General features: G+C 34.5%; 2 protein-coding genes across 3 annotated transcripts; both read right to left on the bottom strand.

Annotated features, from left to right (window-relative positions):
* Window positions 1–3,368: 3,368 nt before the first annotated feature.
* Window positions 3,369–7,131, bottom strand: LOC100789279 (probable 1-deoxy-D-xylulose-5-phosphate synthase, chloroplastic). Its single transcript, XM_003550081.5, has 10 exons — window positions 6,673–7,131; window positions 6,450–6,584; window positions 6,206–6,370; window positions 5,979–6,129; window positions 5,363–5,634; window positions 4,997–5,270; window positions 4,573–4,880; window positions 4,129–4,410; window positions 3,747–4,031; window positions 3,369–3,629 (listed from the first exon to the last, which is right to left on the bottom strand). The coding sequence occupies exons 1-10, from the start codon at window positions 6,787–6,789 to the stop codon at window positions 3,480–3,482; spliced, it is 2,139 nt and encodes a 712-aa protein (XP_003550129.1). The 5' UTR covers window positions 6,790–7,131; the 3' UTR covers window positions 3,369–3,479.
* Window positions 7,132–8,560: 1,429 nt separating this feature from the next.
* On the bottom strand, window positions 8,561–13,780 carry LOC100788749 (serine/arginine-rich SC35-like splicing factor SCL28). 2 transcript variants are annotated; one of them, XM_014769821.3, is made up of 7 exons: window positions 13,364–13,780; window positions 13,131–13,208; window positions 12,833–12,997; window positions 12,667–12,728; window positions 12,506–12,545; window positions 9,522–9,737; window positions 8,561–8,869 (listed from the first exon to the last, which is right to left on the bottom strand). In XM_014769821.3, the coding sequence occupies exons 1-7, from the start codon at window positions 13,543–13,545 to the stop codon at window positions 8,860–8,862; spliced, it is 753 nt and encodes a 250-aa protein (XP_014625307.1). In that variant the 5' UTR covers window positions 13,546–13,780; the 3' UTR covers window positions 8,561–8,859. The 2 variants fall into 2 exon arrangements, with proteins under 2 accessions (XP_014625307.1, XP_014625308.1); XM_014769822.3 differs by having other exon boundaries at window positions 9,522–9,728.
* Window positions 13,781–13,787: the final 7 nt, after the last annotated feature.

The following is a 13,787-nucleotide window of genomic DNA, read 5'->3' as shown; positions in this document are numbered from 1 at the left end:
CTGTGAAAGGGATCGAATATTTCTGACACAGATACAAGATCAATTGAGGCCATGGCTGACAAACTGATGGGTCATATGGGCTTCCTAAACGGCTCTGAAGTCCAAGTTATTTTTAATAAAAAAAATTCATCAAACCATCAACTAAATTTTATGACTATTATTTTATTTATTATTATTCAATTTGTATGAAAATTTACCAACCACTTTATCATTATATTATCTTCCATTAATAAAAAAAATCAATGAACTAATTTTCGTATATCGATAGTTTTAAAAGTATTTGCACTTTATAAAATTTTACACCAATAATATTTATCATTTATGCATTTTATTTTCCAAAACGTACTTATTAATTTATACAATACAAACCTATTTTAAAAAAATAATTAAAAGTTGAGTCATATTTTCCCATCATCAATGAGGTAGAAGATATTATATATTCCAAGTGCCCATTTTTCCCCACTGATATCATGTTCTTACCTTAAAAAAAAATTATTTATTTATTAAGCCAATTTGACTTTAGGAAAAAAGCAATATAAATCTTCCGCGTTCATGTGCATATTGGTTGAAAAATATGTTAGATGAAATCCAATGTATATTTTTTCCTTTAACATGAAAATCCAAAGTGTATATAGTTGCAATATCTAAATGATATATCAAGGCTGCTAAAATTCTAAATCAAATATAATATCCCACATTATACAATCAAGCGGAAGCCAAAAAAAAGTAAAAACAAATAAGAAAGAGTAATATTTAATAATATAGTATTTTTAAAAATTATAATTTGAGTAAATAGGTTTTTTCATATTTAAGTAAATAGTCTATGCATTAAAAATATAAAAAAATTTATAATTTATATTTTTTATCTAATTATAAAATGTTATATGTTATAAATTTATTAATTTTTACAATAATTATTATAAAAATCACATCAATAATAATTTTTAATTAATTAGATATATAAAAACATTTGCATGGTACATAAAAATTAAATTATTATAATTTAATTAGAATATACTAAAAAAATTTAAGATATTTATGAATTTAATGTTTATGCAATAATAATATAAAATAATTTTATACTCTCATCCCATCATTATTTAAATCATTTTAAGATAATTATTCTAAAAATCAAGAAACTTATATATCCCACATGATAAATTATAATTGAATGATTGTATAAAAGAAAATTTCTATGTATCATTATTACTTTGCAAACTGAAATGATTGTTTATTGATCAAACAATAAATTTAAAAAATAAAAAGGGTAATATTTAAAAAAAACGTACTAAATTCCGAAAAACTGTGTCCGAAACAGTGATCATAACAAAGGTATCAACCGTCATAACTAACCGTTCCCACGCAACCAACCAAAATAAAATAATCCCTTTCATTGTCTGTTTGCATGACAGTGTTTCAGTTCCATGGGCAAGAACAAAAAAGTTGAACAACAAAACAAAGTAATAATTGTAGAATACAAGGTTTCAATGTACTGCAATGCATGTGAAAGAACTATTGCCAAAGTCATCTCCAAGTGCAAAGGTGCGAATTCATCATCTTCTCTTAATTTATTGTTTATGTGTGTGTGTGTGTGTATAATTGTGTAACTAGTACGCTTTTGTTAGGAGTGGAAAAGTTCATTACCAACATGAACGAACACCAGGTGGTGGTGACGGGTCGGATTGATCCCATGAAAGTATTGGAAAAATTGAAGAAGAAAACGGGAAAGAAAGTGGAGATTGTGTCTAAGATGGATGATCATGAAGAGCCAGACGACGAATCGGATAAACTTGTTATAATGCATCAGTTCGCGCCTGAAAATGATAGTTGCATAAACATCCAAACCATGATGATGTTCAGTGATGAGAACCCAAATGCATGTGCAGTAATGTAGGGGTTTATTAATATTAGATAGTTTCGATTATTCATATCATTCTTTGATATATAATGCTGTATTTGTAAGGTCATCCTCTTCGATCTCTACGACTTTTAGAGTCAAATAAATTAACGCCATATACGTGATACTGTATAAAATCATTTTACTTTTTATCATGTTCATATATGTACCTACATCAAAAAAGATATATATGAAAATCAAGGGAGGCTACTTTTGTCGTCCCATATATTTTTTAGGGAAAGAACTAAAAAGAATTTTGTCGTCCCATTTTTATTCAAACAGAAATAGGTGATTTATCCTTCTTATTTTTTTTTCTTTCACCAAACTCAAACCAAGACTTTATTTTAAAGAAATAAACTCCTTTCTAATTGTACCATATGACATGGTAGTTGACATCTTGATTTGTTTATTTATAGATGTAGCTTTTTTTCTTCTTTTTTTTGTTGGCATTGAAGGATTGGGACACATGTGATGCATTTCATGGGTTGTCCACTTGTCCTCCTCATGTTCTTAATTTACGTGTGCAAAGTTTTAGCCGCGCGCTTCCTACTAAACTAAAAAAGCGCACTAGATTAGCACCAAACTGAACATTAAGCTATATGCACCGCACATTAATTCATAGTGCACTTTGTCATCATGTCATACATATATATCTCGTGAATGCTTTTAAGGTCAAGAAAAACTTCTAGCCTCGGCAAGAATTTATAAATTACCTATTAATAAGAAATTTTTGAATTTGAATCCAAGTTACTCAATTATCGTGAACCAAAAAGGTGACTAAGACAAAAGAATTGTAAAGGATTTCATAGGTATAATGTCAGCATAGAAATATATAATAAATATAACTTACAGACATTATGACTCAAGTACTAGAAACTACAAAGATGAAATAACTAATCTCATGGTCCATTTTGGTCCAGTTTGAAATATGTTAATTACAACTAATTAGACCATTGCAGAATTATCTTTAATATTTATTTGCAAATTATTATGTGTGCTAATGAATTTATCATGTCAATTAAAAAAAACGCCTTTTTTTTAAACTTAATCGGGTTAAGTATAAATAGAGTCCAATCTCTAGAACAGATAAAATAAGAGAAGAGAGGGCAAGACAAGTATGCTTCTTAATTTGTGAGATCCTCATAATATTTCCATCATCTTTGTTTTAGGTGGGGGGGAAGAGAGTTATTTAATTTTATAGGTGACGAAATCTGAAACTTCGATAAGGTCAATTTTATAGGTCAAGCTTTGACTCTGGCAGACATTTATACCAACAAAGACAAAGGCAGTGTTTGTTTGCCATGAACCAATTTCCACAGCAAATTAGCAATGTTTGCTTTCTTCATCTTCACGTCAGATTTCAAATTCAGTTTAGACCATGTCAGAAAGGCTATTCTTTTGCACTTACATAAAAGTTCAGATTTTTCTCCTTTATAACTAGTTGTTTTACCATATGACGACCTGCATCATATACTTCAAAATTTCACAGTATTACATTACTTTTTCATATTATATTACACGTGGTGAATCATGTTATGCATTGTACATCGTGTAAAGTGAAAAATTGAACCCCTTAATATTTCTAAGACATGACCTCTAGTGCCTCTCTTGTTTGTCCTAGTATGTTGAACACTGTTGCTGCTATGTGAGATGGTGTAAGACCGGCTAAAGACAATTGGTCAGCAGGTGATCCATGGTCGATATAACGATCCGGAAGAACTATTGGCCTCCACTGCATAGATGTCATGCAAAGCTTATGAGTTTTGGGCAGCTAGTAAAATGTTCATAGAAAATTCAAAGATGCACAATACTAATAGTTCACAATGAATTTTTTTTTTTGGTTCCTTACCTTCAATTTGCCATCTATAAGGCCATCAAGGGCCATGAACTGAGCAACATGAGAACCAAATCCTCCAATTGATCCTTCTTCAACTGTAATCAAAACCTCATGTGATTTTGCCAGGCTGCGAATCAGGGAACGATCCAGTGGTTTGCAGAAACGTGCATCAGCAACTGTTACACGCAAACCATGATGTTCCACTAAGGAAGCTGCAGCCAAACAGTTCTGAACAGCTGATCCATAGCCCAAGAGAGCCACTCTTTCCCCTTCAATCAATATCCTACCTTTCCCAATCTGATACAATATGATAACAAAAACATCAAATGGATTTGCAAAACTATTCCTAATAGTCTCTACGAGGATGTGTATGGGGATATAATCCTGACTTTACCTCAAGAGGAGTTCCTTTATTTCCAGTTGGTAGTTGAACACCAATGCCATTTCCCCTTGGATATCGGAAACAACTAGGTCGATCATTAATGGCTGCTGCAGTGGCAACCATGTGGAAAAGTTCGGCTTCATCAGAAGGAGCCATCACCACCATGTTAGGCAGGCATGCCATAAATGTGACATCAAAAGAACCACAATGTGTGGGACCATCTGCTCCAACTAATCCAGCCCTGTCCATTGCAAATCTTACAGGCAGCTTCTGCAAATCCACATCATGCACCACCTGTAGAATGGAGATGGAACACATGCTTTCAGAATTGATTTTTAAGTTAATGTTATGGTGGTATATTGATCATGTCTTGACCACTAAAATTCATTGTCTTATCATTTAACAGATCATAGAGCAGAAATTTTTCCTATGTAAGGAGAGGAGTAGTTATCCTACCTGGTCATAAGCCCTCTGCATGAATGATGAGTAAATTGCACAGAAAGGTTTAAGACCTTCACAAGCCAGACCTGCAGCAAATGTAACAGCATGCTGTTCTGCTATCCCCACATCAAAGCATCTTGTTGGGAAACGGCGATGGAAGAGATTCATGCCAGTTCCACCTCCCATAGCAGCATGGATTGCAACAACGTCTTTGTCAGCTTCGGCTTCTGCAATCAAAGCTTCAGCAAAGTATGTTGTATAAGACCGAGTGGTAGCCTTGGATTTGAATTGCTTCCCAGTTGGTGGATCAAACTTGGTAACCCCTGCAAAATCAAACCAAGTCATATGTCCGTGAGGAATACAGCAAGTCAAAGCCTATAGGTAACAAACATTTTTTTTCAGATTATGAAAATTAAAAATTTAGTAATTCTTCCTTTACCATGGTATTTGTCAGCTGCCTTTTCTGCATATGGGTATCCACGGCCTTTTTCAGTGATAACATGGATCAATACAGGACCGGTTGTGTTAGTGCTTTTAACTTCATTGAGAATGGCAACAAGATCATTTATGTTATGACCATCAACAGGACCAATATAGTAGAGTCCAAGCTCTTCAAAAAGTGATGATCCAGAACCACTGATCATGCCACGAGCATACTCGTCAACTTTTGCAGCCAATTCATGCATAGGACCTCCAATTCGTTTAGTAACTCCCTATAAAATATCATTATGTCAAGACTCAGTATCAATAATACTTTGTGGCTGCACATCCCTCGTTGATAAACTCATGAACTTGCATCACTCACCTTGGCAACCTCTCTCAATTCTCTAAGAGGCCTATTTGATTGTAATCTACTGAGAGCGCTACTCAAGGCTCCTACAGGTGGTATGGGTCCGTCAAGAGTAGCAGTTGGTAAAGAGACCTGTTTGTTGTCATTTAGAATAACAATCATGTCAGAATCAAGATATCCAGCATTGTTCATGGCTTCATAAGCTTGGCCTGCTGTCATGGCACCATCACCTATAACAGCAACCACGTTATTCTTTCTTCCCTTCAGATCTCTCCCAACAGCCATTCCTGTTGATTCGATAAAACTTCAAAAGTTAAAGCCAAATCACAAACTCCCAATGTTAAACAGGAAAGAACAAGCCCATAATACCATCTTCCAATTATATCATTCATGTAATATTTTGAATTTAATTTGTATGCACCATTAATGTAAAAGTCTTTACACAGTTAACCAGTCAAAAAACACGATGATAAGTATGAGTTTTAAAAATAATTATTATAAAAGTCAATAAATTTATCCTACATCACAATTTGTAATTAGATGATAGTACATAAACTGTCTTACTCATTTTTTTTATTTAAGCAATTCTTTAATTGAAAGTTGAAAGACAGAGAGCAGACAGAATGAGTACCAAGTCCGGCTGAAATAGTGGTGGAGCTGTGACCAGTGCCAAAACAATCAAATTCACTCTCGGAACGTTTGGTGAAGCCAGACAAGCCATTTGTCTGCCTCATGGTATGCATCTTGTCCCTCCTACCGGTGAGTATCTTATGCGGGTAAGACTGCAAAATTCAAACAAGGTTGTCCAATTTAGAACAAGTAAAGCAAAAGTAGCAGGAAGTTGACAACCAAACCAACCTGGTGACCAACGTCCCAGAGTATCTTGTCCTGAGGGGCATTAAAGACATAGTGGAGTGCAACGGTGAGTTCCACCACACCAAGACTTGAGCCCAAATGGCCCCCAGTTCTAGAAACACTGAAAATAACATCAGAACGCAGTTCATCTGCGAGTTGTTTCAGCTCCTGCATCAATCAATCCTTTGACATAACCATTATATAATATTATAATGTAGATGGGTTTGAGTTAGAGTGAGCAGCGTACATTGGTAGAGAGATTTTTCATATGAATAGGATAGTTGACGGTGTCTAGTAGCGGAGTTGGCGGTCTCTGGGAATAATACTCTCCTCTCTCTCTCTCGGATAGTGATGCATATACCCCACTTGACCTTTTCTTAATCTAAATATATATACACCCATTGACTAATTCAGCAATAAACAAAGGTAGTTATAAAAGAGGAGGCATTGCATTCATAAATGGCAGTAACCTGGTTGAGCCTGTGAGTGTAGGAGAGGAAATGAAGACCCCATTGAGGAAGTGATTTTCGAGGATCAGAAGGTGTTACTCCGACAGTGCGGTATGAAGAGAGTGAGGAGAGATCCATGAGAAGCAGAAAGAAAATAAATTGAAGAACGCAGGAGGGATTGATTTGATTCTACGTTTGCTGCAACAAATAAATAAGAAGCGTGGTGCTGAGTAGTGATGTGATGTGTTGTGTCATTGGGCCATTGGGCCACGCCACCGGAAATCATAAGTGGATAGATTCATTGGATAGACGGATAATGGGTATGCCAATTTCCCATGCCGCGTTTCTACACAACACATCACATCACTCACCGTCCTTCTTTGTTCCTTTCCTCACAATGCACCATTTTTAATGCTTCTTTTCTTATATGTCGTGTGTACGTTCAACTCTTCATATTCTATAAAAGTAAAAAATTATTTGTCTTTTTAATATCTAATTCGATAATAATTGCGCTCTTAAAATATAAAATTTATTTCATAAAAATGTAAAAAAAACGATAAACAAAATCAATCATTAATTTATATTAGTGGAATTAATTTTACATGTTCTTATTAGGTACTCCTACGCTTCCAAAATACTAATATTATACTTAATTTCTTTTATATTATCATAAACATTTCATCACAGTTCTATAAATTACAATTCAAATGATGGATACATAAAATGTAAACAAAGAAAATAAATTAATATATATTGACTAGTATAATTAAAAGAAAAAAAATTTAATGATATATCTTTGATTTATATTTGACATTCACCTATTTTTTTTTTCACTGTGGATCAAGTAGTACCTTCCATCACAACTCCATTCTCAAATCAAATATCAAATTCCAAAGAGACAAGTGTGAAACCACCTGTGCTTTTGATAAAATAAAAAATAAAAACACTTCTTTTGCATTCCAAAAAAAAAAAAAACTAGATTTCGGTTTATTTTTTCCGGCAAGGTGTCTAAAAGAGTCAAACTGAAAATTCTTGTCCACTAGGCAAGGTTGACTACTCTAGTCATCGTGGCTACGTACGAATTATAAAGTTCACTCCACTCACCCAATTAGATTAAACCTATCATAATGTTTGTAATTCGCTTAAATATGACTAAGTTCAACATAAATTAACACTACTTACACCAATAGAGTGTCTAAAATCCCATGCATATGCACGGAAAAAACAAATACAGTTAATCAAGGGGGAAAAAGAGTAAGCAGAATAATGAAGTATTTTCATTTTCTTGCAAGAATAATAATGAAGTATAAAACCAACAAATACATAGTAACATAGGACGATTGATAAATTAAAATTTACTTTTTAACATTATTATGAACAATGACAAGTCATGCACTATTGCCACTTGCTAAACCAGGACATTTGTGCTCTCCAAACTCCCAGCGTAAATAGATAACAAGTTAGAAATTTAGTTTATGATCAAGCTTTTTTTCAAAAAAATTCAAAAGCAGCCTGTTAAAAAAAAACACCATTCAATTACAAATCATCATCATATATATTAAATTTGACTTTGATAATAATCTCTTAAAATGCATGCCAGGACTAATTAATAGTTTAAAATTTTCCTTACAAAGGGTGCATATCTATTAAACTCTTTACTTCCATAAAAACAAAAACTCAAACAAACACATTTAATAAACCTTAAAAATTGATAATCTTATATTTTTATTAAAAAAATGGAAAAAATGTAACTTCAAAACTAAGTGAAATAACTTGAAAGAAAGAAATAAAAATAGAAAACTGCACACTTGAGAACTCCTAAGAAACTTTGGAATAAGAAATACTTTCTATTTTATTTTTAAAACTCTTCCTTTAAACGTTAACTTTGAAGTAGAAACATTTAAGCTTATAACGATGAACCAACCATATAAATAAATATAGAAATAATCCATGAACAAGTATCCGAAAATTTGTAAACTGATGAAAAAGTCTAATCTGAGTCATCCAAAATGACACACCAAGTCAAACTACCTTCTGATGGGGGTGTCTGTCACCTACGGAATACTAATATTAACATCACAGACTTTGCTTAGCTACAATTTTTGTATCTTTCAAAATGTCTGAGTTTTAGCTACAGTATGTGGTCACAGGAAAGACCGAATTAACCACATTCCACATTCCACATTCCAATCTCTGCCTGCTCACAAATCAGCGTGGACTGCAGAAGGAGAAACAACTAATCAAAGACTGATTTCAATTTCAATGAGGCTTAAAATACAAATCCGTGTGTAATTCTACAAGATATCATTTATTCAAACAAAAAAATAGTGTTTGCTTCAAAAATAGAATAGAATAGGCATATTTGAACTTCAAGGCAAACCAATCTAAAAAATACATGTCCGATTTCAGAACATGAATTTCCTGATGAGTGATTAATGTACAACATTCTGACAAAATATTCATTACTAATATACTAACAGCAAACTTTAACTTATAAAAGAGTTAATTATTAGTGTTTAGCCTCAGAAGGAAAGAGAAATGACACTTGTTAGTTTGTTTGTTTAAATGTTTTACATTTAGTACTAAAATCCCCAACTATAAAGTGCTGTAGTCTCCAATATTTGAGATTAAGTACTTAAAAGTTAATGAGTCTGATTCTAAAATCTAAAGTGCAAGGATTAATTAATGATTATATTCATCTCTACTGTTGAGGAGTCTTATTTGTAACTATGTGACCCTACTACCTGATTATATTTCCAGAATTCTAACTGCTTCAAACTCTTAAAGATTGTATTCTGACTAACAGAAATTTGATGTAACTATAATTGGAATTATGCCATATATTCAATCAATAAAAATAAAATTCATACCTGTATGACCGTGAACGAGACCTTGAAGGACTACGATCATTGCCCCTAGGACTCTCGGATCTGCTGGGTGTCTGATCCTTCTTGTCATTAGGACTCCGACCATTCTCCCTAAGACGAGGGGACTTCCTGTAGTCCTTCCCACCACTGGGAGAGAGAGACCTAGAATAAGATCTTGATCGCTCAGGAGAATAATAATCATCCCTACCCCTGCCGTCCCTATATGTCATCACGTCAGTGAGGATTCATCATTATCCAAACCAAAGTTAATAAAAATAGCTAAAACAACACAATTACATATACCACACATTAAAAAGGGAGAGAATACCAACCATAAGCATCTTATAAATCAATAGAGATCTGAATATGTGCAACTACAAGTTTTCAACAGAATACACATAATTAAGCACACAATCACTCAAACCAAAATTTTAATTTGTTTCATAAGTGATAACTAATACTTACTTCCTCTTCAAAATCTAATTAGCCAAAATATGACCTGTACCTGTACCTTTCTTTCCATAGTTTCTGGACAAATATATGACACTTGGATCCAAACACTGAGAGTTATGAATGATGTACTGCAAGATCAGCATCTGGTAACTTCATAGCTCTCTTTGTCCAACTTTCTAAAATCACAACTATCTTTCTTGCACAATGTCATCATATCTCTACCCGTATAAACTTTGGCTTCCATTCTTTGAAGATGTGATTTTCTTTGGCCAACTATAAGCTTTATATTCTTTCTTAACTGGATAGTATACGCAAAACAAGATATTAAACTAAATAAAATCTTCCTCACAGAAATTTTATAAAGGGAATCGGAAAAGAGTACTCATTTGAACCATTTCTTCAGCCACAAACCAAATACCACAAAGTAGGGAAAGCCCATGCCACTGGCACAAAAAGGCAAATTTGATATGGATATTTCTTATGGAGTCTTTGATAGCTACATAAGCAAGTAGCGCATCACTTTAAGCCTCTTTACTCGTTAATCTTTATTAATCCATCTTTAAAGTCTTCCAATTTCACTTTATTATCTGCATAAAGAAGACCATAAGCAGATATCATTCAATTCATTAAAACACATTCAAGGACTGTTGTCAAGGTCAAATGATTGGAAGCCGTTCTAATTGTAAGTAAACCTGCAAAGTATACTCTAGTTGAACAAGGGAATGGCACAATTATCAACATCAACATAAATCAGCTAGTCACTTTGAATGTCTAGCAAAGGACAAGATTGAAAGTTGGCAACAAAACAATATAAATGAAATACATCTATGACTCACACCAAAAGACATTAGTTTCATTCCATTGTGCAGCAACCAGTGTTGTCAAATAGCGGCTATCGCGGCGCTATCATGCTATAGTGTAGCAGGTTTTGGAGAAAACGCAATCGTGATGGCGTCACGGAACCACGTTGGGTCACGGCTGTACATAGTCAGTTTCCGACAAGGATGAATCCGGAGAGAAACTGCATCAACAGCGACGGCAACTGCACATTTAGGGTTCATCGTGCTGACTGCTGAAAGAGGAAACAGGGTCGGAGCAGATGCGGAATTGGGGCAGTTCGGATTGCAGTGGTTTTGGGCTCGCAGAATGCACACAAGGGCCCAACAGTAGCCTTACTTATTGACTTTGTTAAAAGTTAAAATTCATTTTACTTTTTACTCTATTCTTTTTACCTTTACTCATGGACTTGGGCCCAACACTACCATTTCAACTTCAGTTCTACTTCTACTTCACGAGTTTTTTCAAGAGCATTCTAGAACCTCCCATTTCCTCTGATGTAGCCTTCTTCTTCGTCCAGCCTCTGTTTTTTTACAGGTAAGATAACTTTTTTTCTCTTTTGTTTAATACTTCTTTCTTCTTCTTCGTCCAGCATTTTAACTTCTTTCTTCTTCTTCTTCCTCTGTTTTCTTGATGCTGGGGCAGGGGCAGGGGCAGGGGCAGGGGCAGAGCACAATGAATAGATGTTTTCTTGACACTTTTAGCTTTTTTTGATTATATGCCTTATTGGGACTTTTTAGCTAATTAGCTTATTTTAATTATGTGCCTCACTAGGACTTGTTTAGCTAATTAGCTTTCAGCTGTTTATAGCATTTTTTGATTATATTGGGAAAGGGGCAGAGGAGAACGAACATATTTTGTCTTGAACAATTTAACTTTTGAGATAATATTATGTTAATGTTTGCCCAGCTTCTTTTTTTTGCATATAGCATGCTTTTTTTATACATATTTAATTGTTATATATATTCTATTTCAACCGCTATGTGGCTTCCGCTATATTCTATAGCAGATTTTCAGCTTTCTGCTATTTTCTGCGATCCACTATTGACAACACTGGCAGCAACATAAACAGCTTAAAAGTAAGGTACAATGCACCAGCACCATTTACAATAAAAAAGAAGACATCCAGTTCAAAGAGATATTTAAGGTGTGTATGTTACAGATAATGTATTACTCAAAGGCCTAAAACAGATTCAGGTCAGTAAGAATATCATATAATCTTAACTTCAACAGACAAATAAGTTGCAACAGAAACAAGAAATCTATAAAATAATAGTGTGATAAAATCAGCTAGCATCTACCAAACTCCAATTGGATAGTTTTTATTTACACTAAGAAAACAGGAAAAGGGTACAAACAGCAGATCTACTTTCACCACCTACAGCTCTCTGAGCAACTTTGATCATAATTCAACCAAACATCTCATTAATACATCAATCACTTGTGGCGATTAGAAAACTGTCATATTGCAGCTCAAATAAAAACACTCAATGCTAAGAAAATGCACGTATTTTCTTAAGTTCTATAAATAATATTTCAGTACCTAAATACTAGAAAATGTAGCACCACCGTCATTATAGTGAAAACTAGGCATTGATTCATACATAATACCCAAAAATTATGATATTGCTCAGTAATAAAATTTGGAATTTTTCACAATTTAAATTAATTAGCTATTTATTGTGTAAAATTCATACCTTGAATCATCCCTAGCTGGTGATGGAGACCGAGAATATGCTGCAAAAATAACATGTATGATAAACAAGGAATAGCTTCGAGTAGAAAGATTAAAACCCAAAATAAAAACTGAAAATTATTACAATATGAAAATGAAATAGAGATGGGTAGTTAAACTGACAACGATATCGGCGTCGTGGGGATCTAGTATGATTCCTCCTTCTACCACCTCCATATCGACCACTTATAACAAACACAAAAAGAAAGGTTCAATTTTAAAAAGTCCATCGGAGTAGATTTCCAATATTGCAAAATTGAAATCAATTAGCAAATCAAACTAGTCACACCTTCCTCGAGTGTTAACACGCATTTCTTGAGGAGTTTTCCTGTTTTCCTCAGCGAAAACAATCCTTATTTCACGTCCACCAATGATAGTATGATTAAGATGTTGCTTTGCCTCAGCTGCATCTTCACCATATCGATATTTCACAAATCCAAAGCCGCGAGGCTCACTACAAAATCAATTCAATTGAATTTCAAAGTTGTGAAAGCAAAATGCATTTATAAAAAAGCAATGTACGAGATAGGTGAGAGAGCAACAAGCCTAGCAGAAGCAGGTTGTATTGATAGAAAAGCAGAAATTACCCAGTGTAGTAATTTTTAGGTAGATAAACATCCTTCACAGGACCATAGCGCTCAAATGGGATCCTAAGATCCTCAGGCCTGCAATACAAATCGAAAATTTGACTTTGATTTCTTTATTTCCTTCACATTCAATAAACTTAACAGAGTGTGACGAAATAGAAGAAAGAGTTCATCAAGCAAGTACAATGCGATAGTGGAAAGAAGGAAAAAAAGAAAGTGAGAAAGGAGGTGACCTGGCATCAAGGGGAAGATTGCGAACAAGCAAGCCGGAAGGAAGAGGTGAGCGGCGGTCTCTGTAAGACCTGCTGTCACCGTAGCGATCGTCGACATAGCGGTTCCGTCCGCGCGGTGCCGGTGGGCTCCTGCTTCGCCGCCGGGGGCTATAGCTCCTGCTCCGGCTTCGATACCTTCCCATTCTGCCACACGGACAAACCCTAGCTTGCTTTCGGAGAAGACGCACAAGTAAAACCCTAGCCCAAGGGTAGGGAGCGAAGCGATGCGACAAAAGGAAACCACTAGCGTTTGGATTAAAATAACTAAATAAGTGTATTCGACCCGCTCCGGTTTAGTTGACTGACCTCTTGCGGGTCTAATTAAATCCGGGTAATCTTAGCCTTAGGCCCATTCCACGACACTCCCCGCACCGCTTACCAACCT

Source organism: Glycine max, chromosome 17 (assembly GCF_000004515.6).
Source record: "Glycine max cultivar Williams 82 chromosome 17, Glycine_max_v4.0, whole genome shotgun sequence".
Classification (NCBI taxonomy): Eukaryota; Viridiplantae; Streptophyta; class Magnoliopsida; order Fabales; family Fabaceae; genus Glycine; species Glycine max.
Note: the sequence above shows the minus strand (reverse complement) of the source record. Positions and strands in the feature narration are given on the sequence as shown.

Excerpts from the sequence above, each read along its gene's own strand:
- LOC100788749 (XM_014769821.3), bottom strand. The coding sequence starts at position 13,545 with ATGGGAAGGTATCGAAGCCGGAGCAGGAGCTATAGCCCCCGGCGGCGA. Across the intron at positions 12,729-12,832 it reads CGTGTTAACACTCGAGGAAG|TGGTCGATATGGAGGTGGTA; the intron begins GTGTGACTAGTT and ends GTTTGTTATAAG. Across the intron at positions 12,546-12,666 it reads CCCACGACGCCGATATCGTT|CATATTCTCGGTCTCCATCA; the intron begins GTCAGTTTAACT and ends TTATTTTTGCAG.
- LOC100789279 (XM_003550081.5), bottom strand. The coding sequence starts at position 6,789 with ATGGATCTCTCCTCACTCTCTTCATACCGCACTGTCGGAGTAACACCT. Across the intron at positions 5,635-5,978 it reads CACTATTTCAGCCGGACTTG|GAATGGCTGTTGGGAGAGAT; the intron begins GTACTCATTCTG and ends TCGAATCAACAG. Across the intron at positions 5,271-5,362 it reads AATTGAGAGAGGTTGCCAAG|GGAGTTACTAAACGAATTGG; the intron begins GTGAGTGATGCA and ends GATATTTTATAG.